Raw genomic sequence first — 21,073 nt, forward strand, 5'->3', positions numbered from 1 at the left:
TAGCCTATCATACGAAATGGATGATGGACATCCACAAAGTAATACCATACAAAACGTAGTATGTACAAAATGAATAACTCAGATTTACGTAGCCTACAGAATAATACGAAATGCTCTGAGACCAGGTTGCAGCAATAGGTAGACCTATGTCTGACAAATGTGAAAGCAGCCAAACACAGCAACATTAAACATAGGCCCTACTGGGAAATAAATATTTATTGAGGCTGTTGTTCAAAATTACATGAAAAATGCTTATCATTGTAACCCCTACCCATATGTTAGGCTGCCACACACAGTAAAACAGGCATTCATTTAGGGCAAGCAGCATTTATCCGATTTAAAATTCTGCTGGCAGTCGAGTTTGCGAGGTGCCTCGTCTTTTTTAGTAAAGTATTTTATAGGACATGTGACTAAATTACCCGCTCACATGGCCGCTGTGTTTGCATGATCCGCTTTAGTTTTTAAAGTCCAGTGCTCGAGCTCGCTCTGCATCAACCATCCGGAGCAGAAGACCACTAAAGAGCACGACCTAACCAGACAAATCATGGCGAGCAGTGGACAAAAAGTAGTTCTGATCACCGGTTGCTCCTCCGGCATCGGGTTACGAATCGCCGTCCTGCTGGCCAAAGATGAAAAGAAGCGTTACCATGGTAAATGCGCTTTCTTTATATTGTTTATCTGCCTTTAACGTCAGAAGCTTGATCCGACATGCTGCTAAAATCCCTCTGATCTTTGTTTGAACCCTATGGAATATGTTCTGTGTAGAAATAGGGTCATCATTAGTCTATCTATCCAAAACAACTTTTACGCGCAGGTTCGACCTTTGCTCCCAAAAATTATAGCCTACGCGTTTTATTTCTAGACTCAATCTCCTATTGCTAGTGGGTTTTAAAATATATATATTTCCTATCGTGAGCCCTCTGGTTCTCTACCCCCCTTGATTCAGCTATTATCATCTGAAAGCAAAGTTTCCGGGGTACGGCTCCGCGAGGATGCCGCTTGCCAGGCGGGGATCATAAAAGAGACTGCCAGTTCTCTTTCAAGTGACTTCTCTCGTACAAAGCCCTCTTTATCGCACTGAATTGTAGACCGCTGCCCCGGTTTAGTGCCGTGCCTAATGCGCCTATAGTCCCCTCTCTGGAGCGAGTGTTGAAAGGGGGACAAAGTTTGAGACCTGTACAAGCGAGGGTTCACTAGCAAGGCTTGTTTGAAGTCTTCATCGGAGCTCAGCGGAGCTCGGGGCTCGTCGCGGACATTGTTCGTTTGTCATCCACTTTCCAGCTACAGACATCCCATCATTAATGTCAGTCTAGGGTTACGTAGAATTGTTCTTTCTTTGAGGGTAGTGGGGTTTTGGGATTTATTGCCGTGAAATAGAGGAGCGCAAACAGAAGCGATGAACTGCTCCCTCAACGGTACTCAGAGTTGAATCATTCTCGTTGAACTGTGACCTGCTTCCAAGAACAAGAAGATCTTAGGCCACATTGCAGAAAATAACTTGATCTGTTCTCTCTGAAAGATCAGGAGGAAAATCCAGATTAAATAGTGCGCCGTTATTCTGAGTATTAATTGGTAGCAGTGACATTTGCCAACTACAGAGAAACCTCAACAATCCCAGTTCAGGGCAGTGTGGTTCCATTCAAGAATGTTTACTAAACTGTTGCCCAAGAATAATTCCAACAACAACTGAAGGAACAATGCAACTGTTGTTCTGTTGAAACACATACAATTCTCTCATCATGAAGATCTTACTCATAGGTGTACAACACGTGCCCTTAAGCTGGCACTGTCTGCCATAGTTCTCTACTAGCACATCCACACCCTCACTAGTAAAGTAGATATGAGCAGTGCTTATTCTAGTCACACACCATTATTCCATGCTCTTCCACTCACTCCATAGATACTGGATTGTCATTGGGGGTTTTTGGGTCAGAGGTTACAGAACCAGATGAGATAAGAGGACGTCTTCATGCGTCAAGGACAGCAGGTCTTCAGATCAGTGCCTGATTCGAGCTGTTGATTTCCACCATTGATCTCTATTGTGTAATACTGTTGTCGCTCTATCTCTGTGTTAGAGCTCATCAATAAACACAGAGGTGGTTGACCTCACTGTAAACATTGGAATGGAGAATGTCAAGTCTCAAGATGTGGAAAACCTTTCTGTACACACTGTAGATGGTAGATACTGTTTGTTACTCTATGTAGGTTCATGTCTCCCCGGTCCAGAGTTCAAAGGGAATCAATAGTGTGTGACTCAAGCGGATGGACGTGGAATAGACCCACTGACCTGTTCCTATGCATTCCATCCTGAGCTAGCTGGCTGGCTGGCTGGCTGGCTGGCTGGCTGGCTGGCTGGCTGGCTGGCTGGCTGTGTGTCTGTGTGTCCGTGTGTCAGTCATCAGTCTGTTCCATGTAGTCTCATATATCTCAGAAATAAACAATAAATATTAACAGTAAACATTACACATACAGAGGTTTCAAAACAATAAAGACATTACAAATGTCATATTATGTATATATACAGTGTTGTAACAATGTATACTGGTTAAAGTACACAAGGGAAAATAAATAAGCATAAATAAGGGTTGCATTTACAATGGTGTTTGTTCTCCACTGGTTGCCCTTTTCTTGTGGCAACAGGTCACAAATCTTGCTGCTGTGATGGCACACTGTGGGTAGATATGGGAGTTTATCAAAATTGGGTTTGTTTTCGAATTCTTTGTGGATCTGTGTAATCTGAGGGAAATATGTGTCTCTAATATGGTCATACATTGGGCAGGAGGTTAGGAAGTGCAGCTCCGTTTCCACCTCATTTTGTGGGCAGTGTGCACATATCTCTCTGTCCCTCTCTCAATTCAATTCAAAGGGCTTTATTGGCATGGGAAACACACTGCATGGCTAAAAGTATGTGGAGACCTGCACGTCAATCATCTCATTCCAAAATCATGGGCATTAATATGGAGTTAGTCCCCCTTTGCTGAAGCTGCTTTCCACTAGATGTTGAAACATTGCTGCGGCTACTTGCTTCCATTCAGCCACAAGAGCATTAGTGAGTTTGTGCAGTGATTGGTTTACAGTTGGCAATCCAATTCATCCCAGAGGTGTTTGATAGGGTTGAGGTCAGGGCTCTGTGCAGGCCAGTCAAGTTCTTCCACACCGATCTCAACAAACCATGCACTGGTTCATTGTCCTGCTGAAACAGAACAGGGCCTTCTCCAAACTGTTGCCACAAAGTTGGAAGCACAGAGTCATCTAGAATGTCATTGTATGCTGTAGCGTTAAGATTTCCCTTCACTGGAACTAAGGGGCTTAGCCTGAACCATGAAAAACAGCCCAGACGATTATCCCTCCTCCACCAAACTTTCCAGTTGTCACTATGCATTTGGGCAGGTAGCGTTCATTTGGCATCTGCCAAACCCAGATTCGTCCGTTGGACTGCCAGATGGTGCAGAGTGATTCATCACTCCAGAGAACTTATTTCCAGAGTCGAATGACGGCGAGCTTTACACCTCTCCAGCTGACGCTTGGCATTGTGCATGGTGATCTTAGGCTTGTCTGCGGCTGCTTGGTCATGGATTTCATGAAGCTCACAACGAACAATTCTTGTGCTGACGTTGCTTCCAGAGTCCGTTTGTAACTCGGTAGTGAATGTTGCAACTGAGGACAGTCGATTTTTACGAGCTATGTCCTTCAGCACTTGTCAGTCCTGTTCTGCGAGCTTGTTTAGCCTACCACTTTGTAGCTGAGACGATGAGTCAGTCAAGCAGTGCATCAACATTGTCTCTCTCTCTGCCTCTCTCTCTCTCTCTCTGCCTCTCTCTCTCTCTCTCTTTCTCTCTTTCGTTTTTTTTTTCTCTCTCTCTCTCTCTCTCTCTCTCTCTCTCTCTCTCTCTCTCTCTCTCTCTCTCTCTCTCTCTCTCTCTCTCTCTCTCTTTCTCTCTTTCGTTTTTTTTTTTTCTCTCTCTCTCTCTCTCTCTCTCTCTCTCTCTCTCTCTCTCTCTCTCTCTCTCTCTCTCTCTCTCTCTCTCTCTCTCTCTCTCTCTCTCTCTCTCTCTCTCTCTCTCTCTCTCTCGTCTCTCTCTCTCTGTCTCCTTCGCTCTCTTTTTTCTCTCTCTCTCTCTCTCTCTCTCTCTCTCTCTCTTTCTCTCTTTCGTTTTTTTCTCTCTCTCTGTCTCTCTCTGTCTCTCTCTTTTGCTCTCTCTCTTCTCTCTCTCTCTCTCTCTCTCTCTCTCTCTCTCTCTCTCTGTCTCTTTGCTTCTCTCTCTCTCTCTTTTGCTCTCTCTCTCTCTCTCTCTCTCTCTCTCTCTCTCTCTCTCTCTCTCTCTCTCTCTCTCTCTCTCTCTCTCTCTCTCTCTCTCTCTCTCTCTCTCTCTCTCTCTCTCTCTCTCTCTCTCTTGCTCTCTCTCTCTCTCTCTCTCTCTCTCTCTCTCTCTCTCTCTCTCTCTCTCTCTCTCTCTCTCTCTCTCTCTCTCTCTCTCTCTCTCTCTGTCTCTTGCTCTCTTTTCTCTCTCTCTCTCTCTCTCTCTCTCTCTCTCTCTCTCTCTCTCTCTCTCTCTCTCTCTCTGTGTCTCCTTCTGTCTCCTTCTTTTGCTCTCTCTCTCTCTCTCTCTCTCTCTCTCTCTCTCTCTCTCTCTCTCTCTCTCTCTCTCTCTCTCTCTGTCTCTGTCTCTGTCTCCTCTCTCTCTCTCTCTCTCTCTCTCTGTCTCCTTCGCTCTCTTTTGCTCTCTCTCTCTCTCTCTCTCTCTCTCTCTCTCTCTCTCTCTCTCTCTCTCTCTCTCTCTCTCTCTCTCTCTCTCTCTCTCTCTCTCTCTCTCTCTCTCTCTCTCTCTCTCTCTCTCTCTCTCTCTCTCTCTCTCTCTCTCTCTCTCTCTCTCTCTCTCTCTCTCTCTCTCTCTCTCTCTCTCTCTCTCTCTCTCTCTCTCCCAGTCATTGCCACCATGCGGGACCTGAAGAAGAAGGATAAGCTGGTGGAGGCAGCAGGTGATGCGTATGGGAAGACCCTCATGCTGCTGCCTCTGGACGTGTGCAGTGATGAGTCAGTCAAGCAGTGCATCAACAGTGTCAAGGACCGCCATATTGATATCCTCAGTGAGTTAACAGGGCTGGAACTAACGAGCTAAACCTCCTGCCCTGGCCTTTTGTGTGGCAATGACCTGATCTCTGGCCTTGGGACAAATAGCCTCGCCTTTTTCGTGTGTGTGGGTTTGTGAATGTGTGTGTTCCAGGCCATGCGTTCATCCTGCATTCGTCTAGGCCAGGGGTATTGTCACGTTTGTTGATAATGAGTGGACCAAGGCGCAGCATGTATAGAGTTCCACATTATATTTAATAGTGAAACTTATAACAACCGTGCTCGCACAATGCACTAACCAAAACAATATCCCACAAAGCAGGTGGGAACAGGGACACCTTAAGTATGATCCCCAATTAGAGACAACGAACATCAGCTGCCTCTGATCGGGAACCATACTAAGAGCACCAACATAGAAATGAAAAGACTAGAACACCCCCTAGTCACGTCCTGACCTACAACATTGAACCTAGTGTCCCAGGTCTAAATAGGTTTCCTGGAGGAACAGTGAAAAAATGCAGTGGAACTGGCTTCGAGGTCCAGAGTTCAATATGAAGGGTCTAGGGCCTATGTTGTTGTTTTTTTAATGTATTTATCCAGGTAGGCTACTTGAGAACAAGTTCTCATTTACAACTGTGACCGGGCCAAGATAGAGCTAAGCAGTGTGACACAAACAACAACACAGAGTTACACATGGAATAAGCAAGTGTACAGTCAATAACACAATATAAAAAATATATATATATATGTATATGTACGCCTTAAAACTCTAACCTCTGTTTCAACTGGTGGACTGATTTTCCAGGAAAACTGTTTCTATTCATAGGTTCACTCCTGACCCTCCACTCCGCGACACTACCCCTCTACTCCTAATACAACAAAAACAGCCCAGCAGACTGTTACATCACACCTCTCTATTTATTTCATTCATGTGCTGACGCCTAGTGGTGACAGTGAATAGTGCAATCACTATCTGACCAATTGATTTCGTTTTTAAATGTTTCCATTTTAATTTAACTAGGCAAGTCAGTTAAGAACAAATTATTATTCACAATGACAGCCTACCCCGACCAGACCCGGACAACACTGGGCCAATTGTGCGCCACTCGATGAGACCCCCAATCGCAGCCGGATGTGATACAGCCTGGATTCAAACCAGGGACTGTAGTGACACCTCTTGCACTGAGATGCAGTGCCTTCGACCGCTGCGCCACTCGGGTGCCCACACAGAAAAAAAATAATGCATTCTTCTCTAAAGTATTTCAAGACACAAAACTAGTGTTCATACAATTCAAACCTTTATATAACTATGCAAGTCAATTGAGAACAAATTCTGGCTTTTTTAATGTCTATAGTATTCTCTCTGGTATGCAATCTGGTTTCCGCTCAGGTTGTGGATGTGTTACTGCAACCTTAAAGGTCCTCAATGATGTCACCATTGCCCTTGATTCTAAGCAATGTTGTGCTGCTATTTTTATTGACCTGGCCAAATCTTATTTTAATTTTATTAAATTGAACCTTTATTTATTTAATTTTGATACAATATACAATTCCATTCTTGTAGGCCGGCTCACAAGAATATTGGTGTCTCTGACTGGTCTTTGGCCTGCAGTGTATAAAGTCAGAACATCTGCTGTCTCAGCCACTGCCTGATACCAATGGAGTACCCTAAGGCTCAATCCTAGGCCCCAAGCTCTTCTCAATTTACAACATAGCTCAGGCAGTAGGAAGCTTTCTCATCCATTTATATGCAGATGATACAGTCTTATACTCAGCTGGCCCCTCCACGGATTTTGTGATAAATGCTCCACAACAAAGCTTTCTTAGTGTCCCTTAACCTTGTTCCTGAACACCTCCAAAACAAAGGCATGTGGTTTGGTAAGAAGAATGCACCTCTCCCCGCAGGTGTTATTACTACCTCTGAGGGTTTGAGCTTGAGGTAGTCACCTCATACATGTACTTGGGAGTATGGTTAGATGGTGCACTGTCCTTCTCTCAGCACATATCAAAGCTGCAGCCTAAAGTTAAATTTAGACTTGGTTTCCTCTATCATAATCTCTTTCACCCCAGCTGCCAAACTAACCCTGATTCAGATGACCATCCTACCTATGCTAGATTACGGAGACGTAATTTATAGATCTGCAGCTAAGGGTGCTCTAGATGTCCTTTACCATTCGGACATCAGATATGCCACCAATGCTCCTTATAGGACACATCACTGCACTCTATACTCCTCTGTTAACTGGTCATCTCTGTAGACCCGTCGCAAGACCCACTGGTTGATATTTATTTATAAAACCCTCTTAGGCCTCACTCCGCCCTATCTGAGATATCTACTGCAGCCCTCATCCTCCACATACAACACCCGTTCTGCCAGGCACATTCTGTTAAAGGTCCCCAAAGCACACATATCCCTGGGTCGCTCGTCTTTTCAGTTCGCTGCAGCTAGGGACTGGAACGAGCTGCAAGAAACACTCAAACTAGACAGTTTTATCTCAGTCTCTTCATTCAAAGACTCAATCATGGACACTTACTGACAGTTGTGGTTGCTTTGCGTGATGTATTGTTGTCTCTACCTTCTTGCCAACGGGTTGCTGTTGTCTGTGCCCAATAATGTTTGCACCCTGTTTTGTGCTGCTACCATGTTGTGCTGCTGCCATGTTGTGTTGCTACCATGTTGTTGTCATGTTGTGTTGCTACCATGTTGTTGTAATGTTGTGTTGCTACCATGTTGTTGTCATGTTGTGTTGCTACCATGTTGTTGTCATGTTGTGTTGCTACCATGTTGTTGTCATGTTGTGTTGCTACCATGTTGTTGTCATGTTGTGTTGCTACCATGTTGTTGTCATGTTGTGTTGCTACCATGTTGTTGTCATGTTGTGTTGCTACCATGTTGTTGTCATGTTGTGTTGCTACCATGTTGTTGTCATGTTGTATTATTATTATTATTATTATGTTGTGTTGCTACCATGTTGTTGTCATGTTGTGTTGCTATCATGTTGTTGTCATGTTGTGTTGCTATCATGTTGTTGTCATGTTGTGTTGCTACCATGTTGTTGTCATGTTGTGTTGCTACCATGTTGTTGTCATGTTGTGTTGCTACCATGTTGTTGTCATGTTGTGTTGCTACCATGTTGTTGTCATGTTGTGTTGCTACCATGTTGTTGTCATGTTGTGTTCCTACCATGTTGTTGTCATGTTGTATTATTATTATTATTATTATGTTGTGTTGCTATCATGTTGTTGTCATGTTGCTATCATGTTGTTGTCATGTTGTGTTGCTATATGTTGTTGTCATGTTGTGTTGTTGTTTGTCATGTTGTGTTGCTATCATGTTGTTGTCATGTTGTTGTCATGTTGTGTCATGTTGTGTTGCTACCATGTTGTTGTCATGTTGTGTTGCTACCATGTTGTTGTCATGTTGTGTTGCTACCATGTTGTTGTCATGTTGTGTGTTGCTACCATGTTGTTGTCATGTTGTGTTGCTATCATGTTGTTGTCATGTTGTGTTGCTATCATGTTGTTGTCATGTTGTGTTGCTACCATGTTGTTGTCATGTTGTGTTGCTATCATGTTGTTGTCATGTTGTATTATTATTATTATTATTATGTTGTGTTGCTATCATGTTGTTGTCATGTTGTGTTGCTACCATGTTGTTGTCATGTTGTGTTGCTACCATGTTGTTGTCATGTTGTGTTGCTACCATGTTGTTGTCATGTTGTGTTGCTACCATGTTGTTGTCATGTTGTGTTGCTACCATGTTGTTGTCATGTTGTGTTGCTACCATGTTGTTGTCATGTTGTGTTGCTACCATGTTGTTGTCATGTTGTGTTGCTACCATGTTGTTGTCATGTTGTATTATTATTATTATTATTATGTTGTGTTGCTACCATGTTGTTGTCATGTTGTGTTGCTATCATGTTGTTGTCATGTTGTGTTGCTATCATGTTGTTGTCATGTTGTGTTGCTACCATGTTGTTGTCATGTTGTGTTGCTATCATGTTGTTGTCATGTTGTATTATTATTATTATTATTATGTTGTGTTGCTATCATGTTGTTGTCATGTTGTGTTGCTACCATGTTGTTGTCATGTTGTGTTGCTACCATGTTGTTGTCATGTTGTGTTGCTACCATGTTGTTGTCATGTTGTGTTGCTACCATGTTGTTGTCATGTTGTGTTGCTACCATGTTGTTGTCATGTTGTGTTGCTACCATGTTGTTGTCATGTTGTATTATTATTATTATTATTATGTTGTGTTGCTACCATGTTGTTGTCATGTTGTGTTGCTATCATGTTGTTGTCATGTTGTGTTGCTACCATGTTGTTGTCATGTTGTGTTGCTACCATGTTGTTGTCATGTTGTGTTGCTACCATGTTGTTGTCATGTTGTGTTGCTACCATGTTGTTGTCATGTTGTATTATTATTATTATTATTATGTTGTGTTGCTACCATGTTGTTGTCATGTTGTGTTGCTATCATGCTGTGTTGTCATGTGTTTGCTGCAATGCTATGTTGTTGTCTTAGGTCTCTCTGTATGTAGTGTTGTGTTGTCTCTCTTGTCGTGATGTGTTTTTTGTCCTATATTTGTATTTCATTTATTTGTATTTTTAATCCCCCGCCTCAACTCTAAACCTTAATGATAGGTGTCTGTACAGAAGGCTACAGTGTAGTATCTGTATAGCATCGGTAGTGTAACTACAGGCCTATAACCCTTGTCTCCCCTCAGTCAACAATGCAGGTGTGGGCTTGTTGGGACCCGTGGAAAGCATCTGTATGGAGGACATGAAGAGGGTGTTTGAGACCAACTTCTTTGGCGTGGTGAGGATGATTAAAGAGGTCATGCCTGACATGAAGAAGAGGCGGGCGGGACACATCGTGGTCATGAGCAGTGTTATGGGTCTACAGGGTAAGACTGGCATGCCAATGATTGAGGCGTTGGCTAGCGCACATACAGATCTGGACCAGCGGTCGAACTGTAAAAGCTGTAGATTCCGGTTCTGCTCTCTGACTACCATTCCTCCTGACCCTGAGTCTGCTCTGCCTGTAGGTGTGGTGTTCAACGATGTCTACACTGCCTCCAAGTTCGCCATGGAGGGCTTCTGTGAGAGTATGGCTGTCCAACTGCTCAAGTTCAACGTCCAGTGAGTTCCTCTCAGTCTGTCTTGTACTCCTATTGTGTTTCTGTCATTACATCTCTTGGTATCGCTCACAGTGGGCGTTCAATTACCTGGTTACCGTGCCAGCAAAATGAAAGAATTATCGTTACTGTGCAATAGATTAATAAAGATTTATTCTATTCTCTCCGGTCAGTTTGTCCATGATTGAGCCAGGGCCGGTGCACACGGAGTTTGAGACGAAGATGATGGAGGACGTGGCCAAGATGGAGTACCCAGGAGCTGATGCAGACACAGTGCGCTACTTTAAAGATGTTTACCTGCCCTCCTCCAAGGATATCTTTGAGGCCATGGGTCAGACCCCAGAGGACATCGCCAAGGTTCGTGAACACGCTCCCCTCCCTGTGTCACCCTTTGGTTCATGGGATTTCAGTTTGCCTAGTGTAATGGAACCAATGGAATAGTCCCGAAAGTGCAAATCCAATCCCATCTGGCACTCCAGACCAAAAAACACAAAGAATTTGAAAGAAACTCAAAACTCAAGGTGTGCTATAAACACTCAATGATGTCCTCTCTCTCCCTCTCCCATGTAGTGTACTAAGAATGTGATTGAGTCAAGGAACCCTCGCTTCAGGAACCTGACCAACAGCCTGTACACACCCATCGTGGCCATGAAGTACGCCGACGAGACAGGAGGCCTGTCAGTCAATACCTTCTACAACCTGCTGTTCAACTTCGGCCCCCTCATGCACATCACCATGAGCATCCTTAAGTGCTTGACCTGCAGCTGCCTGCGCCGACGCACCATCTCACCAAACTGAGACTGGGTCTGACATGGAACCCTATTCCCTATATTGTGCACTACCAGGGTGAAAAGTAGTGTATTATATAGGGATAGGGTGCCATTTTGGATGCACCCTATGAGAAATATACAGTGGTGTAGCTGAATTATTGACACCCAAACCTGGACCACCTGGGGGAAGGAGGGGGCATGTAGTTCTCGGGGAGAGAACCAGGATAATCTTTGGCCAGGCAACACGCACAATTGCACAAACACAGACAGTACAGTGTGACCTCATACATGGGGCTAAGAGTTTTTTTCTGGTCAGATCATGTGATCGGGAAAAACTCCTGGCCCTCTTCATACATACACATGATCACACACAAACAACTTACCCAAAAACACAGCCAGGCATCTCCTCCGTCCCGGTCTTTGGAGGTGCTGCTGGGCAATGACACTGTCCTTCCATCTGTCTATCTGTTTGTCTATCTGTCTATCTGTCTGTGGATGGAAAAACAAAGCACACATAACTTAAGCAGTTACAAAGAATAACAAACGAACAACAGCATTACAATCACAGTGAAAGCGTAACGTAGCACCCAATGAACTTAAGACTCAGGCCTTGCTAAACTCTTAGTACAATGCAGTATTTAGCTCTGAGTTACGAAGTTATCTACTAGATTCCTTCATTGTACATTTGATTTGATGTTTGTCTTCATAATTGCATTGTTTTGCTGTTTAATCATATTATTTCTGCATCTTTTTATAAACTGAATGTGTGTTTTTTTTCAAATTTATGAATGGATAGATTGTTAATATCTTATTTTTGAAAGTAATTCATTGATTTAGAAATAAACTTCTTGATTTACTCTGAAAGAGACAGCCTTTTTCTTAACGGTGCTGTAATGATGAGGCGTTTAGCTCAATGTCTTTGGAGGAGTTTCCAGAGAGCATGGATTCCATTGGGCCTGCAGGACTCTATGTGAACCAGTTGGGGGCACTAGATCACTGTGTGTTCTCTCTAGCTGTACCGTCAGCTTGGGGTGGCGATTCCACTATAGACGCCACAGCACGCACAGCTCAATGAGCAGGAGACCTGTTGAGAGTATTATACTGTAGTCTAGGGATGGAGATCATTGTAGTCATGTGATGTTGGTTTGTTTTCGGTGGGGGGGGGGGGGGGGGGTTGTAAGTCTTGATTAAGGTTATTGTTCATTGAAGTTACTGTCTCTGTGGGCCGGGACTGGATAATGTTTTTTCTAGGGTCTGAGTGGATGTTTCCAACCACTGGTGTTGAAAGTTGTTCTGTGTGTGGTTCGGCTGGAGAACCAGTGAATGATAGTGTGTGAGAGAAATGACCATGGAAATGTAAACTAATCTGAGATCTGTCTCCTTACACTCATAGCCAATAGGCCTAGTCCTGCTGTTAAGTGTCCGTGTGTGTGTGCGCCTGCGTTCTTTTGCATCTGCTTGTGTGCAGTGTGTGTGTGTGGACCAAGCTGGTGATCTGTTGATGGATAAAAAGAGGTCATGGCCTGCTCCCCCCCCCCCACACACACACACCCTGCTTTGTGCCATGTGAGAGAATATGACCTGGTTCCCATCCCTGAGGAGGGGTGAGCCCTGTTAATGACAACCTCCTCCTCACAAACGGCCCCACTGCACCCCAGAGCCTCCCTCACCAGCTGTCTCCCTCACACCCTCAGCCTCAGACCCTCAGCCCTGGACCCCCAGTTCACTGAGAGAGCGAGACGGAGAGAGAGACACAGAAACCAAGAGCGTGAGAGAAAGGGAAAGAGAGAGAGACAGAGAGACCTATAGAGAGGAAGCCCAGGTCTGCCTGTAGAGTCCCTGTCTGTAGAGGTGGTACCCAGAGGATCCTGGATGTGTAGACCTAATCAGCAGTACGCCACGTATTTCACAGCGGTAGCAGCCAGGTCTTTCTGTGCACTGCGCAGTGAGGGGAGCTACATAGGTCTCTGTGTGTGTGTGTGTGTGTCTTCATCAGAGGCGACAGCTACGGACAATGGAACAAAGACGCTGTCAGTCACAATCAAATGGGTGGGGTGTCAGTCTGGGGGGGGGGGTGGAGCCTGTGTTCTGTGTTCTGTGTTCTGTGTCCTGAATGTTGCCGAGGCCCCGATGTGGGGACGCTGCAGGGTGGGGGTGGGGGCAGTGAGGGGCGGGGGTGAGTCTGATTTGGGAAAATTAGGGATGGGGTGCCCCAGACTGAATAGAGGACCTGTTAACTAATTGAATGAACACAGGAGTTACAGCAAGTCTCATTAAACAAAAGGTATTATTCTTATCAAACCATTGTTGGGCACTTTTGTTTCAGAATCAATAACATAATTGCGATATAATCAGGGGCAACATGATGTGGCTTGGCCTTGACCCTGTCGCAATTACTAAAGCCACTAAATACACACAACTCACACTGATGCACAAACACACAGCCTCCACATGCACACTCCAAATGTGTAGACTTCTATAAATATATATAAAACATTTTCTTTGGCATTCTCATCGTCAGACACATTCCAAAAGTGTTTAGTCTTGGTTGTCGCCGGGTCAATTCTGGTTCAGTTCAGGCCCCTTCTCTGTTCCATCAGGACCAATACGTCTTGCTCGTCCCCATATCCTCAGAGAGAAGGAGCGAAAGAGAAGGAGACGAGAAAGAGGTGAGCGAGACTAAAGGAAGAGGGAGAGAGAGGGTGAGTGGAGTGCTTCACTGTGAACTCAGGGCATGATGACAGATGACCACAATGCCAAGCTGCTGTGTAGGCTACCTCCTCTGCATCCTCATTCTCAATATCACTTAGATGATGCATGACCAAGGTCTATGTGACTGAAACATTGCACTATAAAAGTAGATGTCCTTTTGGGCGGATACACAGTGTCAGTTTTTGTTACCTACCAACTGTTTTTAATATGTGGGTCCACACTCCTTAATGCTCCACTGTAAAGCAACCTCTTGTCTTGTTTTTGTGCCCAGCTGAATGAGGTTATTTGAGAACTACTAAACTTCTCCCAAAAATATGCAATGAGAGAAATTATGGAACAGAAACAGCAAGTATAGTAATAAGCTAAATCTTTATCAACATTTTTCAAGTGCAAAAAGAATAATGGCCCATATTTGCAGCAGGGTATTCAGTGGTGTCTCCTCTTGGAGAGTCGGCCTCTCTTCTTGTTAGAGCCACTGTTCTTGAAGGTCAACACTGGAGTAGATGCAGCATCAATACAGGAGTCTGTCTGACCAGCTCCCTTCATCTTGGCCTGGTCAACATCAGGCTCCAAAGCAACCATGGCCTGAGGAAAAAGAAACATGGCTCTTAAGTGAAAAACTCACCAGAAGCAGGCGGCAGAGCAAGCAGAGCAAGGCGGGTGGAAAGGACAGACAGAGCAAGGCGGGTGGAAAGGACAGGCAGAGCAAGGCGGGTGGAAAGGACAGGCAGAGCAAGGCGGGTGGAAAGGACAGGCAGAGCAAGGCGGGTGGAAAGGACAGGCAGAGCAAGGCGGGTGGAAAGGACAGGCAGAGCAAGGCGGGTGGAAAGGACAGGCAGAGCAAAGCGGGTGGAAAGGACAGGCAGAGCAAGGCGGGTGGAAAGGACAGTCAGAGCAGTGACTGAATGCTAGCAGGATAGCCCATATCTCCAATCATCTTTGTTGAAAGCAATGTTGTGTTTCCATAAGTGGATGAATTGGTCTAATTTAGCATGTATGGTAAAGCCTCAACTATTAGCTACCTCTTCCAATTCAAATGAGTTTGAAAATGTTTTAATTAAGTATGGTTTTGCGTGTCTACAGCGCAAGCGAAATAAAAATAGAGACAAGTTCTAGTTAAGCGAGGCATCAAATCGGACAACCCACCCACCTGCCCGGCTTCAGTTGGGTCATTATAATTCTAAACAATGCATTCTAAAATAAATCACACACGCCTCGCACACTCACCTTTGATGAGTTTAGGCCATTAGTCAGAATCATATTTCAGGTAAAATACAAGTATAACATTGTGGTGTTTTCCCAAAGCCTTTCTCAGACCCCCGCCTAGCCCCAGTGTCCCTTCTCATCACTTTACCAGCATAAGGCCTTTCAAGCTGATCTTCAGTAGCAGGCCCAGTCCTCCCAGCACACAGGAGAGACCCAACATCACAGAACCTGCTGTCTCCAGCTTTTGGTCTTCAGTCTCATTAATCAATCGAACCAGCCTCCTCCAGACAATCTCACTCACACCAGCATTCTCCAAAGTCTGGAGGTCAGCCACACGGGTCCTCAGGAATTCAAAGCTAGGCGTAGCATCAGTTTGGGTTGTCTGGGTCAAAGTCTGTCCGGTCTTGGTGGTGGTCGTGTACTCTTCAGTTGCCAAGTGTCGTTTGTACAGGATATTCAGAATGGTGTAAGTGTCGGTCTGGAGTTGAGGGGTGGCGGCCCACTCCTTAGGGATCATGGGGGGTAACAGGGTGTCCCGAAGTACCTCGCCATCTGGGAGTCTGTCAGGGAGTCCAGCGTGTAACGCCACCATGTAAAGAGCCACCAACAAAACAACAGTACTACACTTCAAAGCCATCGCAAGTGCAAGGAGTAAACTCAGCAAAAATGTCAAAATCAACCACTCTCTAGACAGAAAGATGAGTTATGAGGTTCAGAATTGGAATTAAGTTGTCATGGTAGTGCCATACAGTGGATTATGATGTCACAGACGGCTGCCAACAAGTCCTGCCCCATAGAATCAATAGAACAGAATTCATTTAAATGATATGGTCAACCCTCCTTTATGACATCACTACTAATATGGTCAAGTTGATGATTGGTTTAGATGTCTATGTGGGATAATTTCTCCATTCACAGTATACCAGTGTCATCAATATAGTGAGTTCAGCTGAAAGCATGACAGGACATATCCATTAGCTGCCAACTGAGGCGCAAAGATTTTTATATCATGAAAACTTAACAACAAAGATATAAATGTGGAAAAAGTCTATTCTTGGCACAGAGGTTGAGGTCATCAATGTAAAACTGATAAAAGTCATGACTAACACTGACTAGTCTGTCTGGCTAAAGAGAGAGATGGACAGTGTGCAGGGCTCCTTTCAACCTTTCTACTTCCGTGTTTGATTTAACTACACATCTGCGTTATGTTATTACTTGTGAAAAAGGTTTAGATTTTTGTTACCTGGGTGATTCTACAGGAGTGGTGTAAATTGCTGTCCCACCCCCAAAAAACATTTTAAAAAACAGTTGTCTCCAAACTCAGGACATTCATTAACATCATATGTTCGAATTCAATCCAATGCAATAACAAACATATTGTTCAATTAATATATACTGAACTACAATATAAACGTAACATGCAACAATTTCATTGAGTTCACTGAGTTACAGCTCATATAAGGAAATCAGTCAATTGAAATAAATTCATTAGGCCCTAATCTATGGTTTTACATGACTGGGAATACAAATATGCATCTGTTGGTCACAGATATCTTTTTAAAAATGTGCCTTACAATTGATCTCAGGGTCTCGTCATGTTTTTTTGTGGGTTCAAATTGCCATCGATAAAATGCAATGGTGTTCATTGTCCATATGCCTGCTCATACCATAACCCCACCACTACAATGGGGCACTCTGTTCACAACGTAGACATCAGCAAACCACTCGCACACAACACACCATACACATGGTCTGTGGTTGTGAGGCCAGTTGGACGTGCTGCCAATTTCTCAAAAATTATGTTGGTGGCGGCTTATGGTAGAGAAATTAACATTACATTTTCTGGCAACAGGTCTGGTGGATATTCCTGCAGTCAGTATGCCAATCTCAAAACTTGAGAATTCTGTCGCATTGTGTTGTGTGACCAAACTGAACATTTTAGAGTGGCCTTTTATTGTCCCTTACAAATGCTCACTAACAGGGATTTAAGCATATTTGTGCCCAGAATTCGAGAGAAATAAGCTTTTTGTGCATATGGAACATTTCTGCAAACTTTTAATTCAGCTCATGAAACATGAAACACACTTTAAATGTTGTGTTTATATTTTTGTTCTGTGTGGTACAAAGTCATTGTTTTATACACCTATTTCTATTGTGAGGTGGCTGTCCCAAACCCTGACTCCTAAACTTTATGTTTGAAAATAAGGCAATGAATGATTTTTGTTTAAAAAAATTGACACTATTATTTCAATAGAACATATTGAGTTGTTCTATTATTACATTGAAAGATACTGATCAAATTATTTGTTTTGTTCATTTTAAAACATCTTTCTCTGAAAAAAGCTGTCTCCACTTTTGCTGTCACTACCGAAACACACACTTTAAGAGACTGTAAAATGAATGTGCCTTAATCCACAACCCTACAAACATCACCAGGTGATTACACCCTTCTCCACTATGGCCACATGGTGAGGAGTCCATCTGCAAACATTTTGGAGATAATTAGTGAGCAAGTTGGTCAATCTTAATGAATTTTTAAGAAGAGTCACCACCAAAATTCTGATATATCAAGAAATATATAAAGTATCTGTCCAAATTAAAGATAACCAGCAATGTGTTAACTATGGAGCTCCTTTAAAGTCCAAAATAAGTCCAAATTGTCCAAACCGAAACTGTCACAACCAAAACAATTGAAACCATAGAGATATATCGAGCTCTCGTGTTTGTGTCTGTGCCACTATTCAGTCTGTCACAGCACGGGCAGCACCATTGGGGCTATCTCCAACTTAAAGTTGCATGAGCCACAGAGGACCACCATGTTGGTAGAGTTTTGAGATGCATAGTCAGCAAGGGATCCAGCCTTCCAAGAGCCAAACATTGACATCTATTTGGCCAAAACATAGACGTCTATAATGTGCTATAGTGCACTGTACTCCACTGTACTGTCCTACCATACTGTAGCCCACTGTACTGTACTATACTGTGCTCTACTATACTGTACTGTATCCTACTGTACTGTATGTACTCTACTGTACTGTACTCTACTGTGGTCTACTGTACTGTAGTATACTCAAGTTTCTTACAATTGAAGAAAGGGCCCATGGACTGATCTACTGGTCTTGGTCTGACCAGCTCCCTTCATCTTGGCCTGGTCAACATCAAGCTCCAAAGCAACCATGGCCTGAGGAAAAAGAAACATGACTCTTAAAGCAATTGGTCTAATTTAGCACGTGTGGTAAAGCCTCAACTCTTAGCTACCTCTTCCAACACAAAAAGTATTTTGTGCGACTACAGCGCCAACGATAAAATTTGAATTAAGCGAGGCATCAAAGAGGACAACACACCTGCCCGGATTCGGTTGTGTCATTATAATTTAAAACAATGCATTCTAAAATAAATCATGGACGCCTCGCATGCTTGCCTTTGCTGAGTTTAGGCCATTAGTCTCAGAATCATATTTTCATTCAGGTAAAATGCAAGTATTACATTGTGGTGTTTTCCCAAAGCCTTTCTCAGACCCCCTCCTAGCCCCAGTGTCCCTTCTCATCACTTCACCAGTATAAGGCCTTTCAAGCTGATCTTCAGTAGCAGGCCCAATTCTTCCAACACCCAACATCACAGAACTTGCTCTCTCCAGCTTTCTGTCTTCAGTCTCATCGAACCAGCCTCCTCCAGACAAGATCTACTGCAGTACTACACTTCAAAGCCATCGCAAATACACAGAGTAAACTCAGAGAAAATGTCAAAATCAGCCACTCTCTAGAAAGAAAGATGAGTTATGAAGTTCAGAATGTTTGATGTGATTGTTGGAATTAGGTTGTCATTAGGGCTGGGAATGGCCAGGGACCTCACGATACGATATTATCACTATACTTAGGTGCCAATTCTATATGTATTGCGATTCGATATTCCTAACATATTGCTCACCATACACAAAACATCAAAACATTATGAACTCTTACCATGACATAGTGTCACATCTGCTCCTGCAATGCCCTTTACTGCTCATCCTCTGTCTCCTTGACCTGTCGCCTCTCCCCCAGTACTCTCTCCCTCTCCCTCTCTCTGTGTGTGTGATTATGTGGGCGGAGACAGGTGTGCTGGAGTCAGAGCAGATCCCCACCAGCTCCAACCTGTTCCATAATCAAGACCTCTACAAATACTCAGCCCTGCCACATCCACACTGCCAGATTGGAATATCTGCTCATTCTGCCCACTCTGACTCTGGTCCCTGTCTTCAGTCCCACGTCTCATCATCCTGCTACTCTGTCCTGGATTCCCCACTCCACTACTCCCTTGGATTCCCCTCCGGACCTGCTTACCCTGTCCCAACCCTCTCGCTCCAGCCTCAGCCACCACACCTGGTTTCCTGCAACCCACCCGAGCTTCCCCTGACCTGCACTCCATCTCCCCCTGTGTTTCTTGTCTGAGTCTGCTCTTGGGTTCCCCTGTTCCACTCCGCGTAACACATAGACTGACCAGAAAACTATGATCTCTTATTGATGTCACTTGTTAAATCCACTTCAATAAGTATAGATGAAGGGGAGGAGACAGGTTAAAGAAAGATGTTTATGCCTTGAGACAATTGAGACATGGATTGTGTATGTGTGCCATTCAGAGGGTGAATGGGAAAGACAAAAGATTGAAGTGCCTTTGATCGGAGTATGGTAATAGGTGCCAGGCACACTGGTTTATGTCAAGAACTGCAACGCTGCTGGGTTTTTCATGCTCAATAGTATCCCGTGTGTATCGAGAATGGTCCACACCCAAAGGACATCCAGCCAACTTGACACAACTGTGGGACGCCTTGGAGTCCGGGTTAGGGAGGGTTTGGCCGGTAGGGATATCCTTGTCTCATCGCACACTAGGGACTCCCGTGGCGGGCCGGGTGCAGTGCACCCTAACCAGGTCGCCAGGTGCACGTTGTTTCCTCTGACACATTGGTGCGGCTGGCTTCCGGGTTGGATGCGCGCTGTGTTAAGAAGCAGTGCGGCTTGGTTGGGTTGTGTTTCGGAGGACGCATGGCTTTCGACCTTCGTCTCTCCCGAGCCCGTACGGTAGTTGTAGCGATGAGACAAGATAGTAACTACTAAACAATTGGATACCACAAAAATTGAGGAGAAAAGGGGGTAAAAAGAATACAAAGAAAAAGAAAAAGAAGATGGAGAAATGCCTATGAAGGAAAAATAGAGTTGTGTTGCTGGTACAGACAGTCAACTAGTGGAAAAATAATATTGCGACACTTTCAAAACGATACGATACGATATGATATGTGGTAAAAAAAATGATATCCCGATATGTAACTGCATAGATGTTTTGCACTGGTTGTCATGATAGTCACAGAAGAACGCAAACAAGTTATATTCCATAGAATTAGAATCAATCCGTTCTGATGCAATGATCACCTCTCCTTTATGACATCATGGATTTTCCATGATTATAACAGGTTGATAGATACGGGATCAAGTTTTCTCCCTTCACAAGTACCATCTCACAAGTTCAGCACAAGCATGAGCTGTTATAAAATCGTAACAATTAAAAATATTACACGTTGAAAAAATCCATTCTTAGCACAGATGGGAACTATGAGTCCTAACAGTCAGCATAAAACCCAGGTGAGCCCTGTAGTTCTCCCCGGCTGGCTCTGGTCATGGTAGGGCAGGAGAGCCCTGTAGTTCTCCCCGGCTGGCTCTGGTCATGGTTGGGCAGCAGAGCCCTGTAGTTCTCCCCGGTTGGCTCTGGTCATGGTAGGGCAGGAGAGCCCTGTAGTTGTCCCCGGCTGGCTCTGGTCATGGTAGGGCAGGAGAGCCCTGTAGTTCTCCCCGGTTGGCTCTGGTCATGGTAGGGCAGCAGAGCCCTGTAGTTCTCCCCGGTTGGCTCTGGTCATGGTAGGGCAGGAGAGCCCTGTAGTTCTCCCCGGTTGGCTCTGGTCATGGTAGGGCAGGAGAGCCCTGTAGTTCTCCCCGGTTGGCTCTGGTCATGGAAGGGAAGGAGAGGCCACTGGGCCATGAGGGCAAACACAAAGAGTTGCTCTGAGGCCCACTGTCTATCACACACAAACACACACATGCACGTCAAATCAAAGCAAATGTTATTTGTCACATACACTGCGACCTGTATGCTCTAATCGGCTGGTCGTTACATATTCGTCGATAGACCCACTGGCTCCAGGTCA

The 21,073-nt window shown here is 44.4% G+C and overlaps 1 protein-coding gene across 1 annotated transcript; it reads left to right on the forward strand.

Annotated features, from left to right (window-relative positions):
• Positions 1 to 365: 365 nt before the first annotated feature.
• Positions 366 to 11,844, forward strand: rdh8a (retinol dehydrogenase 8a). Its single transcript, XM_046332070.1, has 6 exons — positions 366 to 650; positions 4,927 to 5,088; positions 9,800 to 9,979; positions 10,121 to 10,214; positions 10,384 to 10,567; positions 10,781 to 11,844. Exons 1-6 carry the CDS (start codon positions 545 to 547, stop codon positions 11,006 to 11,008), a joined length of 954 nt encoding a protein of 317 aa, XP_046188026.1. The 5' UTR covers positions 366 to 544; the 3' UTR covers positions 11,009 to 11,844.
• The last annotated feature ends 9,229 nt before the right edge of the window (positions 11,845 to 21,073 follow it).

The sequence above is a fragment of the Oncorhynchus gorbuscha genome, linkage group LG26 (genome assembly GCF_021184085.1).
Source record: "Oncorhynchus gorbuscha isolate QuinsamMale2020 ecotype Even-year linkage group LG26, OgorEven_v1.0, whole genome shotgun sequence".
Lineage (NCBI taxonomy): Eukaryota > Metazoa > Chordata > Actinopteri > Salmoniformes > Salmonidae > Oncorhynchus > Oncorhynchus gorbuscha.

Bases quoted from the DNA above. Each gene is read 5' to 3' on its own strand.
- rdh8a (XM_046332070.1), top strand. From the start codon at position 545: ATGGCGAGCAGTGGACAAAAAGTAGTTCTGATCACCGGTTGCTCCTCC. The intron at 10,215-10,383 runs GTGAGTTCCTCT...CTCTCCGGTCAG, and splicing joins CTGCTCAAGTTCAACGTCCA to TTTGTCCATGATTGAGCCAG. The intron at 10,568-10,780 runs GTTCGTGAACAC...TCTCCCATGTAG, and splicing joins CCCCAGAGGACATCGCCAAG to TGTACTAAGAATGTGATTGA.